This window comes from Phaethon aethereus, assembly GCF_964289735.1.
Source record: "Phaethon aethereus genome assembly, chromosome: 3".
Classification (NCBI taxonomy): domain Eukaryota; kingdom Metazoa; phylum Chordata; class Aves; order Phaethontiformes; family Phaethontidae; genus Phaethon; species Phaethon aethereus.
The window spans coordinates 53,593,449-53,615,493 of NC_138576.1; the positions used below are offsets into that span (position 1 = coordinate 53,593,449).

At 44.3% G+C, this 22,045-nt stretch overlaps 1 protein-coding gene across 1 annotated transcript; it reads right to left on the minus strand.

The window, feature by feature from the left end:
• Positions 1-1,696: 1,696 nt before the first annotated feature.
• TRAF3IP2 (TRAF3 interacting protein 2) lies at positions 1,697-20,602 on the minus strand. The gene is made up of 8 exons (XM_081997853.1): positions 19,563-20,602; positions 16,269-16,458; positions 13,843-14,018; positions 12,342-12,430; positions 10,553-10,621; positions 8,122-8,238; positions 6,880-6,954; positions 1,697-1,983 (listed from the first exon to the last, which is right to left on the minus strand). The coding sequence occupies exons 1-8, from the start codon at positions 20,383-20,385 to the stop codon at positions 1,837-1,839; spliced, it is 1,686 nt and encodes a 561-aa protein (XP_081853979.1). The 5' UTR covers positions 20,386-20,602; the 3' UTR covers positions 1,697-1,836.
• Between the last annotated feature and the right edge of the window lie 1,443 nt (positions 20,603-22,045).

Genomic DNA, 22,045 nt, shown 5'->3' on the forward strand with positions numbered 1-22,045 from the left:
CTCCGCAGCGTGCAGGTTTGGGGCTAGCTCTTTGCTCAGGTAATTATTTCCATGAAACTCATAGGCACCTAACATCTTTGAGCTTCTACCTATTAAATGTCGTAGAAACTGGCTAGGGGGCTCAGAAGCCACTTGAGACAAACTAGTTCACAGTGTTAAAACACTTCAGATATCTTAAAATACCAGAGACAGCCATATTGAGTTGGCAGATAGGCCACAGCATTTCAGGAGACTTGCTCAGCCTCCATGCAATTTTATTGTGCCTTGTCAGGAGGCTGCTGGCATGACAAGGCATTGGCCTATTTCAGCTGTTGAGTTTTCCTTTAGAAATTGGAGTTGTAAGAAGCAGAGCAAAATTTGCCACAAAGTTGTAAGAGTTGACAACGCTGGATACACCCTTCTCCCAGTTCTCTTAAATGGCTGCAACTCTTTATGCAAAAGCCTGCTAAAGGAAAATCTGAGTCTATCTGCAATGTGGTTCTTCAATTGTTCGTCATGAGCACCACGAAGCACGTCCTGTATAAGCACACCACACTGGCACCACCGGTATGGAAAGCTAATGAAATCATTCGGGTAATGTAAGAGGAGTATCAGCTTTGGGGCTAATTTACTTTTCAGACTACCAAACACATGTGCTTTTTTTGTAAAGCTGTATTTGGGTCATTCTGTAAGAAATAATAAAGCTGAGGAGGATCTTGGAAACAGCCTGCATTGAGCAGGCACGAAGTGCTCTGTGTCAGGCCGGGACATTCTTGTACAATGTCTAAAGAATAGTCTAAAGAATAAAGGCTGCAGAATTTTAAGCCAACAGGGTCCACTGTTAGTAAGGTTAAGGTAGTTTTAAAAAAAGAACCCTCACCAAAGTCGTACTTATGTGCTCTGTGAAAAAAAAGTTTGAATTTTAGCAGATGGGATGTTGTTGAGCCTTCCTGGTTGCCAACACCCTGTGGCTCTCCAACATCTTTGATTATTTTATTGTTCCATACTGCATACAAGTTGTAGGAGTCAATGTTATTTCTCTTAACAATCGCTGGCTTTCCAAATGCCAGCTGTCCTTTGACATGCTCTGTTTCAAATAAGGACTGAAGAACAGGAATGAAGCTAAAGGCCTGCTATAAAAAATACTGCAGCGTTCCGTTGAACTGACAGCACACACATAGTCATGCATTTAGCTCTCCTTTTGTGGACTATTGCTGCAACACGCTGAAGGTGTTAGGAGCTGAGCTGGAAGGAAATGGAACTCCAGAGATTTGAGATCTGAGAGTCCTCTAATTGAACACAGTGTCTTTATGCAAGACCGGCTAAGGGAAACTTGCATTACCCCATGGTTACCATTCCTCCATTGTTCCCAGCAATAATAAAAGCTGATGCAATATATAAGGTAGTCTTACAAAAGGCAGATATATTTAATAGTGTATATACAAATCAACTGTTCGATAATGCTGTACAAGGCAGGAATATCTTTAAAGAAACCCTGAGCAAAAAGGAGGATGTAATTTTTATTTTACTCTTATTGCGACTCTTATTTCTGCTATTTGTTTGCTATATCGACTAATAAAGGAATATGTTAAAAACAGATGTCAAAATAAAACTGGGCATTCTTTCCATTTGCAGCTTATTTAAAAATCTAGAGAAAAAGAGTTCCGCCTCATCAGCTTCAGAAATAGGTGTTTAACATGGTAGAGAACAAGCCGAGCCTGAGTTACCCAAGACAACTAATTCCTGTAGCAGAAAGAGTGTCTTCTGTCATCAGAAAGAGCCATCTGGAAGAGTGTTGGCCCCCTGCCAAGAACAACCCTTTAACAACTGCTTGTCGTGCACTTTAAGTAATAACCTTCATAACGGCACAACCTGGAGTGTTGGTAAAGGTCCTATTGGAGGAGCAACGTATTCCTCCTCCCTCAGTAACCGCAAAAGGATGTTCTTCTTATTCTTCGGCCAGTTATAAATGTGAGTGTTCTGCAGCCAGGTGGGCACGTGTTCCTGCAAAACAAGAAAAAAAAAAGTGAAATCCCATAAATCCTCCTGAATCTGTACCAGAACTACGCAGATTCCATCAGACCGTGCCAAGCAAGATTTCATTTTGTCTGTTGTAGGCACTTCTCGTAACAACAAAAAATTTTAATTTGGCTTCAGGATTGTATTTGGGTTCCTAAATAAATGAACTTCGTGTGATCTCACAGCTTGCCTGTCTCTCTTTCTTTTGTGCCATCACGTTGGCTAATATCACCATGTTTCAAAGGGAGTCTGATCTCAATGACAGGTGTCTAAAGGCTTGTGAAAATAAACATTGAGAAGAGAAGGGAGACATTTCAGTGCCCCTACCAGGGAAAGCTACCTTAGTAGTTGCTGAAGGATCCACACAGCATGTTCAACCTTGAGATGAGAATCAAAAGGGAAAGAGCAGGACCCCAGGGAAGTGTTTCTCATCCTGGTAGCCTTCTCCCCCCTCCCCTTGCACCTTCCTTCACCAAGCATGGCGTGCTCTGGCCGCCTCCTGAGCAGGAGCTTGAGGCCAATGCTGAACTCGAGGAGAGACTAATGCATCTCCAGATTAGCAGTGTCAAACCTCCACCACTCCCTGCATCCTGAGAAAGATGCAGCCTTTCAGAGGGGTTGGCTAATGCCCATTAACATAATGAAGCTGGGACCACCATGGCATGGACAGTGACCGCGGGCTGATGGAGAGGAGCCTGCTCAGACTTCATGTTCTCATGTCTCCACAGCCTTAGGAGGTTTCCATGTGGACAGCCTGGATGTGTAGGGGTGAAGGGTTATTATCATACCACTAATTAAAAGAAGGTCAAAGACTGATCCTTGACCAAGACCAGCTCATGTTCACTGTGGAGATGGAGGTTTCTTTTTGGAGAGCTTTTGCTGGAGACACCAGAACACAGCCAAAGTGAGAGAGCAGGTAAACAACATGAGCAGTCAAGACATCCAGCACTTGCTCCCTGGACCTCTTATTTAGCAGGATGGTATTTTCCCAAGGTGGCCCCTGTTAGGAGCAGCACAGTCCCTGTCAAGCCAGTGGAGCTAGCTCCAAGAGGACAGAGCAAAAAGCTGCTGGTGTGCACCATGTCTCTGGGACCTTGCCAGGGGATGCCCTGGCATGGGCAACACGTGTCCTGCCTGCCAGCAAACAGCCTAGCTGCAGTCCAAACCTTTAATTCCCAAGCCTCACGCTTCTCAAATTGGCTGTCTTCTCCTTGGCCTTCACAGCTGTAGGAACGAGGCTGCATCATTTCCACTGCGCAAGGAGCGGTTTGTGTTAGTTGATGCAACCACTTTGTTAGATCCTTAGGGTTTACGTGAAGAAGGAGGTAAGTCAAGTCACACAGGCACTTACAAACCCATTAGTCTGACCTCACCTAGGCTTCTGAACAAGCAGCTTGGTGAGTGGCAGAGGTATCTATCAAGCCTGGCCTTCCTCTTTCTCCAGTGGCTGAGAAACCTCCCCAAAGTGGAGGTTTTAAAATGTTGCTCTTCCAGGTGGACACCTCACCACCCAACAAGGGTAAGGTCCTGCAGCGTTCCCTTTGGTAGGAGCACGAATAACATTTCTTACCTCTACCTGCAAGGCTGGTTTTGCATAGGAATGGATTTTAATCTTCGTGAACTTTACTCCTTTGACAAAACTATTTGAAATTGTCTGAGAGATTCAAATGTTGCTGGGAGAAAGAAAGATAACTACGTTTGCACACCCTTATTATGTAAAACTGGTTTCTTTACTAAGTCTTGTTAAGAGCTATTGAAGAAAAAAGGTGTTCAAAAAACATATAGATGTGGCACTTTGGGACATGGTTTAGTGGACATGGTGGTGCTGGGTTGACGGTTGGACTTGATGACCTTAGAGGTCTTTTCCAACCTTAATGATTCTGTGATTCTATGATTCTATGAAATACAATAAATGCAACAAGGGCTTACCAAATGAGCCCTCTCTCTGCCTTTGATAAGAAACGACATTTTTTTGGAGGAAGGAAATGCAGTAGACGTAGTCGGTCTGGACTTCAGTAAAGCATTTGATATAGGTCCACATGGGAAATCATTAGTTAAGCTTGAAAAGATGGAAATTAGTGTGAGAAATGTATAGTAGGTAAGAAACCAGCAAGTGGGGATATAATGAGAGAGGCACTCTACATCCAGAGACAGGCTCTGCGCCTTTCTTCCAGAACTGCTCCTGCAGCCAATTTCATTTTAATATCCTCCATAATGAACTCGGTGCAAAAAGCACCTGCACGCTAATCAGCTCTGGCAATAATTTTAACTTGAGGGAGGTGTGTAGGGGTAAAGGGGTAACTATAGCTGCTATTTTGATCCAGAAAGAGAGCAGAGAAAGTGAGAAGGGGGCTTTTCCTTGCCATGTGATGCCAGCTGTCATTGCAGGTGGGAGTAATGGGAAAATGGTTACCACCTTTTAAATTTTTTTAATTTGGCTGTGTATCTGTAAGCCCAGAGGAAATTCTCTCTATGCCATAGAGAGAATATTTGATTACTCTGAGGATCAAACGGGTAGGAAGAGGGTAGAGCGTATCAGTGCAGAGGGCAGGGCTATGCATTCAGGGCCGAGTTGGCAGAACATGGTTTGAGCTCTCCTGGCTTCCCTGGCACCGACCCTGCTCATCTCACCCGTCCAGCTGCCTCCGCTCTGCCAGAGGAAGCCTCCAGTGTGGGGCAATCATGGCTTCATGTTTTGATCATCGTGTGACCAGAGCAAGAGAACACATTTCTGTGGATTGGCTCGATGAAAGCCTTGAACCAGCAAGACCCAGGTTTCCTTTAGCAGTGTATGATGCGAAGCTGGAAGTGCTAGTTCCACCTTAACTGTGTGTTGTGCTTTTTCCCCACATTATTCGATTTCCTAATGAACACTCTTTGGATCACACAAATCCCTTCGTGTTGAAGGTCGACTAACTTTCACATACCAGCAGTGCTTTATGGTGTGCTTTGTATGAGATTAACTCTTCTAATAGCCACGTCCCCAGATGAAACCTTCCAAACCTTGCTTTCCTGCTCTTTTCCACTGCCAGCTACAGTAGTACTTGAACATGTAAAGGACAGTATAAAAAAGACAAAATGAAAGTAATTTCCCTGCCAACATCATCCAATTGTACATATATGTGGTATTTTTCAGGTACCTCACTTCCTCTGACTGCCTGCAGACTTCATTACTGCAACTTGTGCAGGCTCTGGTGCTCTCCTTCCACCCATGACGTCCTCAGTTATATTATCATTAACTCATTAGATGAAGGTAGATGATGTACCAAAGAAGAAATGTGTGGAGAAAGAGAACAAAGCTTAACAGCAATAGAAAATGCTAATCTGCATAATTTAGGTGAGAAGGGCACCTCTCAAAAAACTGAAGGGTGATGTGGAATACAGAAGATGGGCAGGAAGGGTGCCTGGAGCCTGGTGCTTTGATAGGAGCAGCTGAATAAACCAACCCTGGAAATTCCTTATAAATCACTGTCTGAGAGAACCGCTGCTATATGCTAAATAGTCTTCCGATACATAAACTTCAGCCAAAATTAATGTAAGATTATTGTTCTTGTGTCTGCCTCAAAGCCCAAAGGCAGCTATAGTGCCTGATGGGCCACTTATCTGCAACCCTTAAGGTGCCAGGTGGCTGCAGGCTGTACGGTCTGTTCGCATGGCAGGCACTCAAGGACCCCCCAAGGTTAGGAGCAGTCCTGCTCTTTCCCCCCAGATCAAGCTGCAAAGACTGACTGAAAATGCTGACCTGTTCCCTGCCTTGGTCTGCCCAATCCCCACCAGTGCCATCTCCCAGCTTTTCACACTCAAGGCAAGTACCAGATTGAGATCATTCAGGAAGGGAGCTGAATGACATGCAATACCAGAGGTACCATTCATTCCAAAGGACCTCAAATATTTTACAAACCCAGGGACATATTTTCAAATTTCTGAGTTTGTATTAAATTGATGCCTAAATAACTTTGTTACACTAAGATCTACAAGTGCAGTGGGACTTCACAACCCTACAATCATTGATAACATTGCTTAAATTTTGACTCATGTTCCAAAATCTGGGGGCCCAAAGATATATAAAGAATTTTCCCATACTTTTCCAAAATGCAGCTGTACCTAGGGGTAACATCACAGCTACCCAACAGTGCACACAACATTTAGCAACAAAAAGTGAGCACGAATACAAATACATCCATTCTACGTTTAGGGAAGAATGCGATTTCTCAACTACAACTGAAGCCATTTAGCTTTTCTGGCCTTGTAAAAATCCAAGAGATTCTTTCAGAATGAGGAAGAAGAGATGGGAATCTGTTGCATTACTTATTTCTTATTCTCAAACGAATCTTCAAAACCAATAAGGAGGGCAGATGAAATTGCAAGTCCTAAAAAAACTTACAGTTTGCCTTTGATGGGCCCATCAAAGTTCAAGCAATGGCCTAGTACTTTAGTATTTATTATCCTCTTTATTTTTATATTCTCAACCCACCCTCTTCCAGATCCTCACTTCACATCAGTCATAAATCTCTCCCATCTCACTCATCGGCATTACATCTGGACAAAATTATAAAAGGGTTAATATAAAAAGCATGCTTGCTGGATAGATTGTCTCTCTCCATTTAAATTCTTTCAATGCTCAAGACAATTTGAGTTTTAGTTGCACATTCATCATCAGAAATACATTTATGTGCTGATTTATATTGTGGATGAAATGTTTTTTATTTGTACATAAAACTATAAACTTTTAATGTAAAATGTAACTTTGGAATATTGCTAGTGGGATATTAAGAACCAAGAAATTGAGGGTTTGGGTTTTAAGATTTCATCTGGTGCATTGTGATCAAAATAATATGTGCTTAATTGTGCAACAAGTATATATGCAGGTATGTATGTTACCTTTTTGGCATTTGGAAAAAGTACAGGGATGAATCTGAAATTCATACTTCCTTGTTGTATAAACTCGATCTGCATCTAGAATAGAACAAATTGCCAGATTTATTGTAACAACATGTTAATTTTTCTTCGCATACATCTGAGTCCTATGCGTAAAAACATTTGTTGCTTACTTAAACTGCTCTTCTGTTAAGTGATTTGATCTATTGCTGGTGGACTCGGTATTGCTTTGTTTGGCCACTTAATCTGATTCTTCATGACTACAGAAATGATACAGGAAAGATCTGTCAATGTTTCTTGGGCATTTAGTTCTGTGGTGTGAAATACTTGTGGGTTTAGCTGAAGTTGCAATCCCATGAAATCCATCTAGAACCGATGAAGCTTGACTTGACTAAGGCCTCTCTGTTCAGTCTCCAACAGGGTGAAAGATTTCAGCCGGAGGCCAGCTGTGTCCAAGCCAGGACCCAGCCTGTTCCCCATGTCCCCAGCTCCATCTCTGAGCTGGGGTCCAGCCTGTCCCCTGAGTCCTCGGACACAGGCATCCTGGAGGTGGTAAGGACAGTAAAGTACTGCTGAGAGCTCACCTGTTGGTGACAGCCTCTGAGAAATTTGACTGCAGGATCAAACTGGGAGATCAGCTAGATTATAGGGTTAGAAAGGCAGCAAACTGCCAACTGAGGGAGAAAGGATGAGGTGCACGGTTCTGTGGGCTAAATGTGCATCCTCTGATAGACTGCAGAGGTCTGTGACCCTCACTGGTGTCCTGCCACCCTGCACCTCTCAGGACCCCCCCTTTGCAGCTCTGCCCTTCGCTTTGCAATTCCACCTTTCAGTCAGCTTTACTGCTGCCCGAAAAAAGACCTCAGTTACAGGATGGCTGAAGTGATAGGGGCTGGTTTATAGGGAGGAAGGTCAGGCGCTGTTAGATAAGATTGTGCTCAGGGCTATACAACAGGGCAACAAGGGCTCAAGAAGGTGAAGGAGGGAAAAAAACATCGAACAATAAAAAATATGGAGAACTAAGATGAGCATGTTTAATAGGATTTTTCTTCCTTGAACCTCTTAGCAGATGTTAATGAGCATACGGAGCTGATGAGAGGGAGGATTAATGAATTCCAAAGGGGGGGGTTTAACTATGGGGATTAGGGAAAACAAAGCAAAGAACCTGCCATTTGGAGACAGATTTGTCTTTTGAGAAGAAGAGACAGAGTCTTTGTAAAACAGCAAATGCATGTCCTTGCTTACCATCCTGTGGATGTATTTAGTATGTAAGCCGTGTTCATCCCTGTCCAGCTGGGATTCAGCCCCTTCCACATCCTGTTTGTATTTTGGACTGATTGCTATGATTATCATCACTGTCTTCTGTTAGGGAAAAAAAGCACTTTTATGAAATTGGGAAACGCAGCATGTTTGGTAGAGGCAGATCGGAAATCTGCCAGTTTGTGTTTTAAGTGATCTTTATGTTCTTGGCAAACACGAGAGGATCTCATTCATTCTGGCAGGAAATACAGGAGAACTCGTACACTCGTTCTCCTCATTATTGCTCGAGATCTCATAATATAGAAAATCTAAATGTCAAGAGATATATTAGCAGCTACCAGTTTACAGTTGGAATCCCTGTAATAAAAAGCTACTTTTTATCAGTGTAGAGTGTCTATGTGCATACACAGAAAAGTTTTATCTTTAAATTCAGACGTAAACATTTTCCAACAGCTTATGTAAAAGTGCATCTATTTAACCATCTATGGCTTCTTATGCATAAAGCCACTAAAGGCAATTGTTTGTGGAAGCCCCTACATCTAGGGCTCTTGGCAACAGAAACAGCAACTGTTCTTGCTGATCTTGGTGGCAAAGCATGCAGAGAGGTGGCTGTGCAGACAGGTGGACTGTTGCAGATGCCCTGAGCAGGTTTAGGGGTACCTAGCAGCTGTGTCCCACTTTGCCACAGTGGGCTGAAGGCAACGCTCCTCGCCTTGCCAGGACAGCCTGGATTCTTCTTGTGACCTGTTTAATCCCAGGCCCCCACTGAGCTCAGGTTTCCACAGGGGGTCATCCTTCATATCTGGGGAACGTCTCTCCTCCTTAATGGTGGGCCAGTGAAGAGGGTCAGCAGATGAAAGCCTCCTACTTGTGTTTACCTAGGGCCTGTCTTTCATCCCCGCCACATCAGGCTGTGTAAGGCTTCCAAGTCTGTGGCTCATAGTCAGCCTGGCACCTAATTAACTCCTTCCTTCTGTGCAATATCAGGGGAATTTGCCCCACCACAGGGTCAAATACAGTAAGGAGCCATTATCCCTTACACCGACTTAACATACTCCAGAATTACTTTTGCTTGTGCCTGACATGCATGTAAGCACTTACAGATGTTGAGGGTTTGCAGAGACATGCCCGGTTGCACACATCCCCCTGCTTGTGTCCGAGCAGTCCCTTCTTCCTCACACGTATAGAGGTTTTGAAGTTAGAAACTGCCTCTACAGTCAATGGGGGAAAACATGTTTCTGGGGTGGGCAGTTAGAGAAGGATCATCATGTGGAGGCAGGGAATTGCTCTCTGCACATACTGGTCTCTCCTATTGACTGCACAGGAGTCCCAAAGGAGATCTGCCAGTTTGTATTTTAAGTGATAATGACATTCTTGGCAAAAGAAAATTCACCCTGGCTTCTAGTTTCAGTATCTCCATTACACACGGGGAGCCCAAGCCTAACTTGTCCTGATGAAAGCCCCAAAAGGCATGACTGCACTGCCGCAGCAGAGGCCCCAAGCTGGCTCTGCATGCAGTAGTACCATGCCTGCGTGGTCGTGCACCTGAGATAAGGTGTCCTGCTGGACACCTTTAGGAAACCTTGTAGTGCTTCCTTGCTCAGGTGGGGGTGAGCCCACCACTTTGTCATCCTGTTCCTGAGCCATGGAGATCTGCCCAGAGTGAGTCAGAAGCCCAGTGGCTACCCAGTAAGGCACAAATCGAAGCCTCCCCATGATGGCATGTGTAAAGCGACAGATCGCTAGTTTGTGTCCCGCTGTGCTGGTATAATGGGACCACTTGGCTTGGTCTAAAGGAGATGTGCATTCACTGCTCAGTTCAACTTTGGAGGAAGTTGTTGCTGCAGGGGGACTGCGCTGCCAGCAACATAAATCTCTATTTTACTGCTTAGATAGATACAAAGCAATGACAGCAAATCTATCATTGGACGGACAGAATATTAATTTCCAGTTTACATATAGGATGGTTTTTCTGGAAGAACCCTTCAGTGTTTTAGCAACATGAAAGCTACAGGTGAGAAGCAGGATGAGCATTAGCCACTACTGTGCAGCCTGGGATGAAATACAGGTATCATTTTAACCAAGCATAGCTAAAAAACACTGTTTAAAAATAAGGTGGAGGAACAACATGTCCAGTGGCAGCTTCAGGCTGAATGTAACAGCCAGCACTGGAATTTGGCAGGAATGCCAGGATTAGCTCTTCATTTCTTAAAGAAAGAGTTTTGGGACCATAAGATACAGAAGTGAGTGGGATTTGCCTATGTTGTCTCTGCCAGGCCCCTGCCGTTCCTGTAGGGGCAGGGAAGACGATAGTAGGGTCTTGTATTTTGATTCTGCTCCTGTTGCTATCAGAATAATTCAGCCATTTTCCTCAGATCATCTCTGCCACGAGCAAGGTTAAATTGCCTTTACATACATCACCTAGGTAGCGCTCCATCCACTTAATGATGTCAATACCTCGTACTGTGTCCTCAAATATATCAATCTGCAAGAGAATGAAAGTCTGTGGTGAGCGTCCTTTCACCTTTCCTCCCCATTTGGTGGCACTGACAAGGCGCCTGCTCTTTTCCCTGGTTTCTAGCATGCACGCCTAATTTCCATAGGAAAGAAACGTGTGCATGCACAACTTCTCCCCTTTCCCTGCAGTCCAGAGTCGAGCCGGACGGGCACCCCAGGCAGGCAGAGGGGGGCTGCTGCGGACTCCCAACTCCCAGCCGTTTTTTCACTGAACATTAGATATGTGATGTTTGCAAAATGGCTTTGTTGCGTCTCTAAACGCCTCAGGAAGGTGGATGGCTGCCCCCCTTCTCTATCTGTATAGCTGCAAATGTCCACTATTTTCTGTCTGCAAGTGCATATACTGAGTGTCAAGTTTTATCTTCATATTGAAGTAAATTTTCAGGGTGCATGGTGGGAAGTCAGCCAGGTCACCGATACTGGATGCAATAACCCAGACTTCAGTCACAGCAGAGAGGTGGAGGACTTCATAGGACTGGATGTGACCAACACCGGTCGCTTCCCTGCATGCTTGGTGAGCCCAGAAACTGGCAGTCAATGATGGTGACCAATGGAATAAGTATTAGCTTCTCCAAGATTTTGATAAAAGAGTCAGGTTCTGCTGTCAACTCTTTCTTTTTCCCTTTTTGAAGGTGGCGAGCATATTTGTTTCCCTGCTTTAGGGCCATTTTGCTGTATTTATTATTCTGCAGCAAGCTCCAAGAATTGCCTGTCCAGCAAAGGTGCTGTTAATGAGCCTTCTACTCCATACCTCTATGGTGCCCAAAGCTTTACTATGAATTGTTCATAGTACAGAACTGCTGGAGAGAAGTATAATTGCAGTCTCTGGAAAAAATCTTTGATTCATGAAAATAAATAAGCGTGTGCAAAGCCCCCCACTGAGTCTCATTCAGTTTAATGATAGCCACTTGCTTGAACGCTTTCCTGAATTGAAGCCAAAGAGTGAAGGTTGAGGGGTCAGATAGCATATGTACTTGAAATAGGAAAATATGAATTAAGATTTTGATGAACACTGAATCCCCGAGCCTCTGTGGATGGTTCCCTTAGAGAGGGCCGTTATGATGAAGCAAATTCACGAGAAGTTAAATGAAAATCTGGATGGCTTATGGGGTTAGACAGAGGGACACAGACCTTTTCAGGCCAGTGATTTTAGAATCTCTTTTAAAAGAAGTATAACAAAGCAAATGAAACCATGAGAAGGGCTGTTTCATTAAGCTGTGTGAAATACACTGATTTTAGATCATTTTTAGCAGAAAGGTATTCACATCTGAAGAACCAGCAATGTAACACCATTGCAGAAAAAAAAGCTGGGATGGGATGAACATGAAAATTGACCTTTTTTAGTATTGATATTACAGATCAAATATGAGACAATGTTAATGGAATAGCTCACAAAACCTCATAGTATTGCCCATCTGGTGTCACTAAATGAAATTTTCCAGGGTCATTATTAAAACACATTTCAAAGCATAAAATTCAGTTGAAATACGAGCAAACAAAAAGGCAAATCATTTCAGTTACAACTTTTAAAAACAAGGCTAGTTCATTCTATTTGTATCTTCTTTAACCTACACGTGTGATGATAAACAGAAAAACATTTAAATGGACAGTGTATCGCCTCTACTTTTTAAAAAAAAATCTGTTTTCTCCCCTGGTTGAAAGTCATTTTCTCTGGAAGGAATACTTACAGCAGTTTGAAATCCATTTACAAGCAGGAAGTTCACAAATTTCATAACCTCCACTGCTGTGTCCACTGAATAGGTTATGAAGACCTTGCCTAGGAGAGAGAGTCCATATGAATATGTGATGCATTAAAATACACCATTCAGAGGGTGGGACTTTCACAGCCCTCCTTTTCCACCACGCTGCAGGTTCTGCCCACCTACGTCTCTTCGGATTATTTGGGTGGATGCGGGATAGCGCAGTGGCTTGGTATCAAGCTCAACCCCCGTTCAGAAGCCTTGCTCTAGATTTAAGCTCCTACTGCTGTGCCGCTGGCAAGCGCCCCTGCGGAAGCCGCACAGGGTAACATCACCCTGCCGCTTGCCCTGCCTTGCTGCCAGAGCTTCTTCTTCCCCAGACCTTTGGCGTACGTGAGGTTGGGTCCTCACCCAGCGCTCGTGCCACCAGCTCAGCAACCAGCACAGCTTTCCCCCAGACCTCATTGCTCTGACTTATGCATGCTGTGCTGCCTCACCTTATAGCAGCATTAACCCCCTGTGCAGGCAGGATGGATGGCTGATGACAGCAGTGTCTTCAGCTGTCCTTGCCATCGTGGAAGGAGTTGTCTTACTAAGGAAAGAATCATGGATTTGCAGGTCAGGGTAAACCAGCTGGCTAATCTAATCCAGCTGTGCATGTATCACAAATGACACGATTTTATCCAGTAATTCCTGTATCTAGGACACACTAGCTGATAAAGTAGGGTCTATCCAAGAGGGGTGTCCGGTGTCATAACTCCCTCCTACAGGCTGGAGGGATGCAGCTCTGTGGATTTGAAAGGTGATGCGCAAAAGGAAGAATAAAGGAAAACTCAAAACCTCAGGAGAGATGAGGAAGGTTCTTAGCAATGGTCTATCTATCTCACCTGCTAGCCAGCACAGCATTGAGAAGGAAGGCAGTTTCCTGAAGCCTGGCTTTCCTGTGCGAGTTGAAGGGTGAAAGCATTTCAGGGGCCGGTGGCAGGGGAAGCGCCTCAGCCAGCGCCCGTGCTGCCCTCAGCCCTCAGTGCGGGCTCCCGGCCCAAAGTCCTCTCCACGCACCAGGTCAGGGAGAAACTGAGATTGAGACTTGACATATTTGTCTGGTTTGGGACAGGCAGAAACGCTTTACCCGAGGGCTTTGTTTGTTATTAGTCTTTTACTGTAAGCTTCAGTGCCTCCTGCCTCAAAGGGACATCCTGTTTAGCAATAAGTCATGAAAGCAATCTAAACAGTATTTATTTTTTGTAAACAAAGTAACAAGCAATTAATGACAATTATGTTTTCAGGATTGAAGGGGATAATTCCATCCCACCAAACACAAACGCTCACACCCTACAGATGTGATGACACTCAGTATTTTCTTTTCTTGTTGTCTTTGTGTCTTAATGTCGGTCCCCCTGCCTCCTCCTCCCCCGGAGCTTTCCCACCTAAAGCTGTCGGGCTGCGCTGTAAAATCTTGCACAGAACAAATTTGCTAACCACTTACGCAACTCCTCCGGCAAATTGCTGGTTCTCAGAGTTCCCTTGGCTGCAGGGTTACTGAGGGGTCTCGGGACGGCAGCTGGAGATGGAAAATTGTCAGAAGGGCAACAGCATGCTTCATCTGGGCCACACGCCTTGGGGGGCAGCTGGCCATTAGGTAGCTGGTTGTATAGCTGGTTTCTACAAAGAAAAGCAAGCGAGGATTTAAAAAAGACTTATTTTCAGGCAAAATTCAGATTTTTTTTTCTTTTAATAACACACTAAGAACTTTATCTGCATATTAGCTAGGAAAAGTTCCTGTAGAAATGCCTGGCTCAGCATTTCTACTTAGTTATTACAGCATCTTTTGAATGGATAGCTTGGTGACAGTCTACCACAAGAAGCAGTTTATTGCAGAAGCAACATTTAGCCACAGGAAGTAAATGCACCTCATGGCTGAAAGCTGCTCAGTTTGCAATTCACAGAAGCAAAGGCCGTTTCTGAGTGAGAAATAATGTCGTGTCGGGGATGTTCTTACGCACGTACGGGAGCAGAGTGGCACTTGGGCAACCTCTTCCCATTATCTAAAGGGTGCTTAATGGCACCCCGGATGCTCTCCGGAGGTCATGTGCAGCACAGGAGCACAGTGCAAGGTGGAGATTGAGAAAAATGGGGGTGCAAGGGCACTCCATCGCCAGCTCTGGCACAGCTTGGAGGGTCTCCAGTTTAGGACAAAACTCAAAGTTTTGCTAGAGGGAACAAAGTTAGTTTCTTGACCAGCAACAGCAGACTCAGCGAGGGTTTCTCATGTCAGGGATCTGCGCTCCAGACCCATAATAATCTTGCCTAACGTCTTCTCCATTGTAACAAACAGAGGGAAAGGGATGATTTTAGGAAGCTTAGCAGTTCTTGTCCTACTATACTTTGACTTCACAGGTTAAGTCAATAGGAAGGGGAGTCTATAGAGATTTTTCCGTGAGGTGTGCTTTGAATCTGCTGGACGAGTGTTAGGTTTCTCTGAGAGCTTTTCCCCACAGAGCAGTGATGTTTAGTCAATCAAGCCCACTCTCTTTTTTTCCTTTGCCTTCCTTAAATGAATGATGACAGGCTGGTCACAGCATGTTTTCTGTTGTCACATTAAGATTTGGTTTATTCATTTCGGTACAGATGTTTTCTGTTACAAAATACTCTATAGGCAAATATTACCAACATATAACTGCCGTTTCTGGAATCAGCATGCAAACACCAGCCACGCAGCCGCAGGACAGACCCCGCATATTCTGGATTTCTTTTAGCAGAAGAAAGTACCAAGAAAAGCAATATGTACCTCATCAACAGCCACAAAAAATTACCCTGTGGCTAATTTACAGATCTTCCCAAAACTTCACCTTGTCTAACAAATGCGCCAAAAATTAGGAGTCTGTTTTGAAATTTTGCTACTGCAAAGGATACTCACTATTCCTCAGTATTTTTACATTTTCGTACAAACTCTTCAGCGCAATTATCTCTGCTGCAGGTACTGCCTCACCTTGCTGTCACTTTTCTGTCACAGCCCCTAACTTTTCCCAGGCCAGAGCAGTGCGATATTTCAGTCGTCTGCACTCTTTTGTCCCATCTCTTCTCCCAGTTGTCTGCCAAGACCATGTCACGTAAGAGGACATTTTCAAACATGGATGCCTGTAAGTCTAGCACCTCTAAAAGTATTGTGGAACTTAAGTAAAAATGGTCTGATTTCAGATGTCCTCAGTGCCTGAAGCTTCAATTTGTCTTCAGGTAGCTGAGTCTGGAGAAAACCCTGCATGGATAGTATTTCCCATCTGTTAATGACATGCTTATAAGGAGGGAGATATAAGACCTGGTAAATTAATATTTGAAAACGAGTCAAAAAGCCCTGAATGAAAAATGATAGACATGTGGTGTTTTATTACTACATGAAAAATCATAGAAAAGGCTGCAAACTGCAATGTAGAGATATATCAGCGACAGGTGAGATTTTCTCCCTTTTTCTCTGCACTACGGATGAGATAATAAGGAAATCACTGGAAGCCAATGACTGAGGCATCCCAAGCTGGTACAGCGTAAAGCTGAAGACCGCAGTGAGCCGCCAAATTGACCTTTGCTTTCAAGCAGGAGAGCTCTAAGGTTTCAACTGAGATATTTTTCAACCCCTCATCCCTTTAACCTTCAAGCATTTATCTTCCTTAATGTGTGCATTTCAGGGTGCGCTGTAACAACAGATCAGGTAACTGGCTTTGAAGTTCTCTAGGGCAAGGTCAGGCCCCTGCTGGGTGTAAAATAGCAAATGAAGAAAACTACCCGGCATTTCGCATGTACTCCCACCGCCTGCGCACGCTAACGTTACAAGGCTTCAGAGTTATTGGTTGAAAACCCACAAAATCAGATCAGAGGAGCTTCCACTGTGTGCAACCCACCCCTCCGAGGCATACTTACGGGAATCGAGGAGGACCAGGGGAGGAGCATGTCCTTGGGGGTGGTCGGTCTCCAGTGCCCTTGGGAGCACGAAGGTTTGAGTAATTTGGGATGACTTGCTGGGCCGGGCGGATAACTCTCATGCAAGGTCCAGGAACAGGAGGAAGCGGTTGCGATGTATGTGCAAAATGTTGGTAAGGAGCTCTGCCATCTGGGAGGGTGAGAAAATAAAGGCAGCAACTATAATTTTCAGCCAATACATTTTTGCCTCAGTTTGTGTTTATTCCTCTCCAGGCACGTCCTCCTTCATGTTTTGGGAAACTGAACAGTTTGGAGTCATTTGCAGGTATCTTGGTCTGAAAGAAGCCAGATTAAGGAACATTTTACAGTCTGAATATTGCTATTTCCCATTCACATACAGCACAGTTCAGACCCCCGCCCTGGGTTGAGCTGTCGGGACAACGGACAGTTAAACATTCAGGGCTGCTTTGTCCCTGCACTTACCATGCCTCAGTGTTTTTTTGGTTGGTTTGTTTTTTTTTTTTTTAATTTCTTTTTGGCAGTAACTTGTGAAAATGAATCATCCCAACGTTCTCATGAAAGCAGATGCAAAATCCTGGAACAAATCAGTTTGCAACAGTAAGGCTAAACAGACTGTGATTATTGTAAATGAAAAGAGGAGAAATAATCTCTTGGTTTGTTACTTCACCCTGTATGAATTTTCTGCCTAAGTGACCTTTTAAGGCCTTGCTGCTGCTCCTGTTGTCATCCAGGAGGCTGCAGGGGAAGCTCAAAGTGTCAATTTTGCTCAAATAAGTCTTAAAAAACCTTACTGTTGTTGGCCGCGCACACGTAATGCTGTTTAATAACTAACGTACAGTGGAACTGTTGGCATAAACTGAAAGAGAAAGCAATGTAAGCTGTTTGTTTCCCAAATGTGGAAAACGATTTTTTTTTTTTCAGTCTTTCTGCTTGCAGTTTTCATTAGGCAGCAGCTCTGTGCACTTTCAAGCTGCTGTGCGCAGATCAAAGTCCAGCCTGGCAGGGCTTATTAGCGCTGCATGATTATGGTGTTATGAGCTGGCTCTGAAAGCTGCAGTACTCGAACACTCTTTTTTTACCCCCCTAGATTATTTTTTAAAATCCTTTTAGCTATTTTGGGGTCATGCTTTCCTTTTTCTAGCAGCCATGAGGACTAAAATTTTTTTAAAAGAAGGAGGAAAAAAAGAAAGAAAACAAAGCTTTGACGAAATAGTCCCATTCCAGGAGCCAGTACTAAAAAAAACCAAAACCCAACCACTCCACAATTACAAAAAGTTTCCTGATGAAATTGTGAGTTGGCAACATGTGTTTGTTGAGATTGTTTTAGGAGATTTTTCTGCTCCCCCTCTTAACTATTTGCAACAGGACAGGGTAAAAGAGGCTGGGAGAACAAAACTGAAAGTAAATCTGGTCTTCTCATGGGTCCCTCGTGACCAGCTCTAGGGAATGTGGCAGGGCTCTGGGAGGTTCAGGTTTACAGGTTTTTAGGCCAATGTTTCACCAGCTTCCTTCAGATCTATCTGATGCTTCCGTATTTTAATGGCTGCAGCCACCGCCATTCAGAAGCACAGCATAGCTGAGCGTGCGTGCACACACACCCCAACAGCCCTCATACATAAATATCTGAAATAATGGTCCCTGGGCACATAGCGTTGCTGCGGGCTTTCTTTGACTTCAGAAGCAGTTTTGCTGTTGTATCTCAAATAGCAGGTGTCCGGAGCCAGCTTAGAGCCGACGGGCACAATCCAGGCTACTGCCAGTCCCCGGGAGAGGCGCATTGCAACACACAAACTGCAGAGCTTTGTTGTGAGTTGCCACTGCCCGACAATTATCTGAAATGCAAGGAGCTGTCAGGAGGTGATTTACGCTGTACCAGGCATGTGAGAAACACGAGCACAGTTGCCAGCTTCTTGGTCCTGACCAAATCTGCTCCATCCATCTGAGTTTATTTTATTCTTTTTGCCCTCTGGATATGGTTGAAATGGTAGTGATTTTTCTAAAGAAAACCTTTCAGAGTTCTTGTTTTAAAACAAAATGGCCCCATTCAGTAAATGTCCTACTTCTCACGATGCCTGCCGCGTGTGGAGGAGGTAAATGGAGGTAAATAGTGAGGGGTGTTGTGCAACCAGCTCTTTGTCTGCTTAAAGCTGAACTGAAAGGAGAAGGTACGAAAAGAAAACCAGAGGACGTTTTGCAAACGTTCAGCTGTAGACATTGATGAAGGTCCATCTGTGGCTCCTTCCCCTTTACAAAGTTCCAAGATCAGAGGTGAAAACTAAGTCTCTGATTCCCTCTCTCTTTAATATACCTAATTATAGCACATTGCTGGAATGACAAAACTCCTTAAACAGATAAAATATAAATGCTGTGCAGCCAACAGAAGGTTAAAAAAACCCCACCAGGTTATCAGAACAGGCCTACAGCTTTTTATTATGAAGCCAGCCCAAAACAGGTCGGGGGCTCATGAGTCTAATGTAATGTAAATTATATTAAAACAATGATATTTCTATTGAATGTTCAAAGCTCACTTCATAACAGATAAACATCTCAGAGACTGAAAAGGAATACTAATTAATAGCAGGCTGTAAACTGCGTCGTAGCCTCCAAGAGCCAAAACACCCATATTGACAGAGTCACATCAGCGTTCAGTGATACAATCACCAGCAGCTGAGAGGGCTCCATTTTAAGTAATGAGCTTTCATTTCAGCTGACAACAGAAAAAAATGAGGATGATGGATGTCACGCTCTTTTCATATAGAAATGAAACACATGGGTGAGTTTGGTCATAATGCTGGGAGATACTATTTACAGAGATCAAGGGTAACCTCCCATCCTGATTCTGTCAGGAAATTCTCAACTTTGGGGATCCAAGTGGGAGCAAGGAAATCTATGAAAACAACAGGAATTAAGTCAGTATAGGAGGCTGCTGAATGACTGATGGAAGGAGGAAGGAAATGACTAGAATATGAAATAACAGCAGGGAGAAGGCTGTGTATGCTCAGCGTGACCGACAAAGGCTAGTTTCTAGGCAAAATCATTAGCCTTCATTTGATGAGTAACTGTGAGCTCTTTAACTTTTTGTGTGGCTCAGAAGTTCTGCATCAGAGTCCATCTGTATAACCATAAAATGGACTGCAAAGAGGCGTTTGAAAAGGTTAATAATTGCATGCCGTGCATTGCTATGAAGTACAGTAGGAAAACACCAGCTTGGTGAATGATGGCTGTGATTAATACACCCAGAAAACCTCCTGTGGGGTGAGCAGGGCTACTCACATGGGTCCTGGGGGTGCTGCTCCGCTGGGCAGCGGTGCCCAAAGCAGCCATGGGCTTGCGAGGAGGCGTTGGGATGGGGCAAGTGCTGGCACATAGGGCATGGCTGATGCTCAGGTCCAAAAAACTCTCTGGAGATCAGTGGTCCTGGGAGGTCCTGGGGGTTCAGCACGGACACCAGGGGTAAGGGGGGCTCCAGGTGCCTGAGGCCCATGACATCTCGTGACTGGGAGTTGTAGCCCGTGTCCCCGGTCCCCAGCTCTGCTGGGGGTCGGTTTCCTGAGGGTTGCTGTGACCGTGAACTCCCTTGGCTGCTCTCCTCCAGCGAGTCCTCGGGAGTGTCAGACAAGCTCTGCTCTGATTTACTGGAATTGTGCCCAGTGTCAGCTGAAAGCTGTGATCTTGGCTGCATGCCTGGTTTGCCCATAGCTACAAGATGCATCTTGGAGGGAACTACTCCAGCTATTGATTCACTGGGGGAACAGAAGCGTCCATCTCCATCAGGATCAGTGTATTTTGACCACAAGCTGCTGTCCGGCTCCAAGGATGGTGTTGAATGTTGACGTGCTGGTACTCTGCAGAGGCATGATGGATCAGCCACAGGCTGAGGTGTTTGAGTGACACATGGTGTCTGGGACTCCTCATCCTCCATATCCTCTCCAGAAGGCTGCAAAGCCTTTTCCAAGACATGTTCGGGAAACGGGGACCACGGCATGGATTCATCCACTTCGACTGGTATGCTTCGACCCACAAAAGTGCCTGAAAAAGTGGGAGAAGAAACACTGTAGACCGACAGCCATGCAGACAAATGCCTGTTGTCAGTCATCACTCAATGACTGTGAGCTGGAATACTGAAGAGGAGTAGATATTCTTTATAATCTTTTTATTTTTATGGTTTTTTAGAAAGACAGGCAGAAAACAGCAAGAAAGGTCAGGCTGAATTTTGGCAAAGCAAGAAAGTAGAGGGTTAGCTGGAGTCTGGCTAGCACAGAGTTATAACTGGGACCAACCTGACACAGAGGCCATTTCCAAGTTTTGTAGTTGCACCGGAAACGCGAGTCAGCTGCCTTACTGCAAGGCCAGGATTTTCCAGCAAACTGGAAAACAAGAGAAAGGACTCCTGTGAACATGGTACAGTTTCACACAGGCAATAATCCTAAAATAACTCTATCGTCTCAGAGACTGGAAAAGAAATACCCATTAGAGTTCTGGAAATCGCATTGCACAAAACAGACGCTTTTATGGGATTTCTGGAACTTACTGTTCCTGCTGAGAATGGAAGGGGAAAAGCACATGAACCGTTTCTCAGAGGTAATTTCTGCACCTGACAAAAGAGCAGGCTGCTTAGGTCTGGAGGTTTGGCTAAGGCATATTCCAGGGCATACAATCACTTGCAATTATTTTACTCCAGACCTTCTAATAATAGCTTCATACTGGTGCCTTGGATCTAAACTTCACCGCACACCTAGCGGAGTAATTTCAACTCCAAAGCTTGTTTCCAAGTGTTGTTGCTTATTTTATCAAACCACTTCATCCAGCCTATTATCACATGGTTTTTGATATTTCAAATTATTTAAAAATTAAAAGACAATTTAGAGGTGTTAGTTACTGTTTGGATTTTTTTCTCCCCTTTCTTTGGAATTGGCTTGGGCCCAAACATCAAAATTATGTCTGCCTTTTGGGGGTGCTGTCAGTAAATTTGATCCAGCCAAGTGATCCCTGATGATGGACGCCTCTGCTCCACCTTCACTCAGAATGACAGCAGCAGTGATGAGTGAATGCTGAGTGGGCTTCAGGTAATACAGCCATCTTCATCCTCTTACACAGGGGTGCAGATTAGCTTGCTCCCAGCAAATTTTATCTGATAATGTGGAGTATAGAGAAACAAGCCTGGTGCTCATCATTTCCCCAGCCATTTTCCTTCTATCACATTACAGAGGCTAAAATCCCAAACAGGAGAGTTTTCAGAGAGGAATGGACTAAGCACACAAGCAACGGGAATGACAATATTTGGCAACAGAATCTGCCTTGAAAGCCTGGTAAAGAAGGTCAAAATCACAACACGTTTCAGGACCTTTTAGCGATCCAAGGATTTCTCCCAACTTCAGTCACAGTAGCTTGAACAAAAAGGTCAGATGAAGAATATATTCAAATGACCACAGTATTAAAAACAGTTGAACAGGATCACAGAGAGGTATAAGGCAGTGTCCCAACCTTCACCATGGCTCCCACAGTGATTCTGTAAAAGCAAGTGCTGTGCTCTGTGCTATAGGGCAAGAATGAGGCTTTACATTCATGCTGATCAGATCAAATGGCATGCATTTCCCCCTGAAAGTACCTCTGGCATAGAAAATTCTGGGTGTAACATTTGCTGAGAAGTAGGATAAGAACTGTGCTTTGCTGCTGGGCTGAAATGTAAATATTCCTCCTCTGTGTAACTTAAAACCCATCTATGCAGAAGATTTACCATATATTCATACATATCC

Bases quoted from the DNA above. Each gene is read 5' to 3' on its own strand.
- TRAF3IP2 (XM_081997853.1), bottom strand. From the start codon at position 20,385: ATGACTGACAACAGGCATTTGTCTGCATGGCTGTCGGTCTACAGTGTT. The intron at 14,019-16,268 runs GTAAGTATGCCT...TTTTCTTTGTAG, and splicing joins CCTGGTCCTCCTCGATTCCC to AAACCAGCTATACAACCAGC. The intron at 1,984-6,879 runs GTAACATACATA...CTTGTTTTGCAG, and splicing joins TTTTTCCAAATGCCAAAAAG to GAACACGTGCCCACCTGGCT.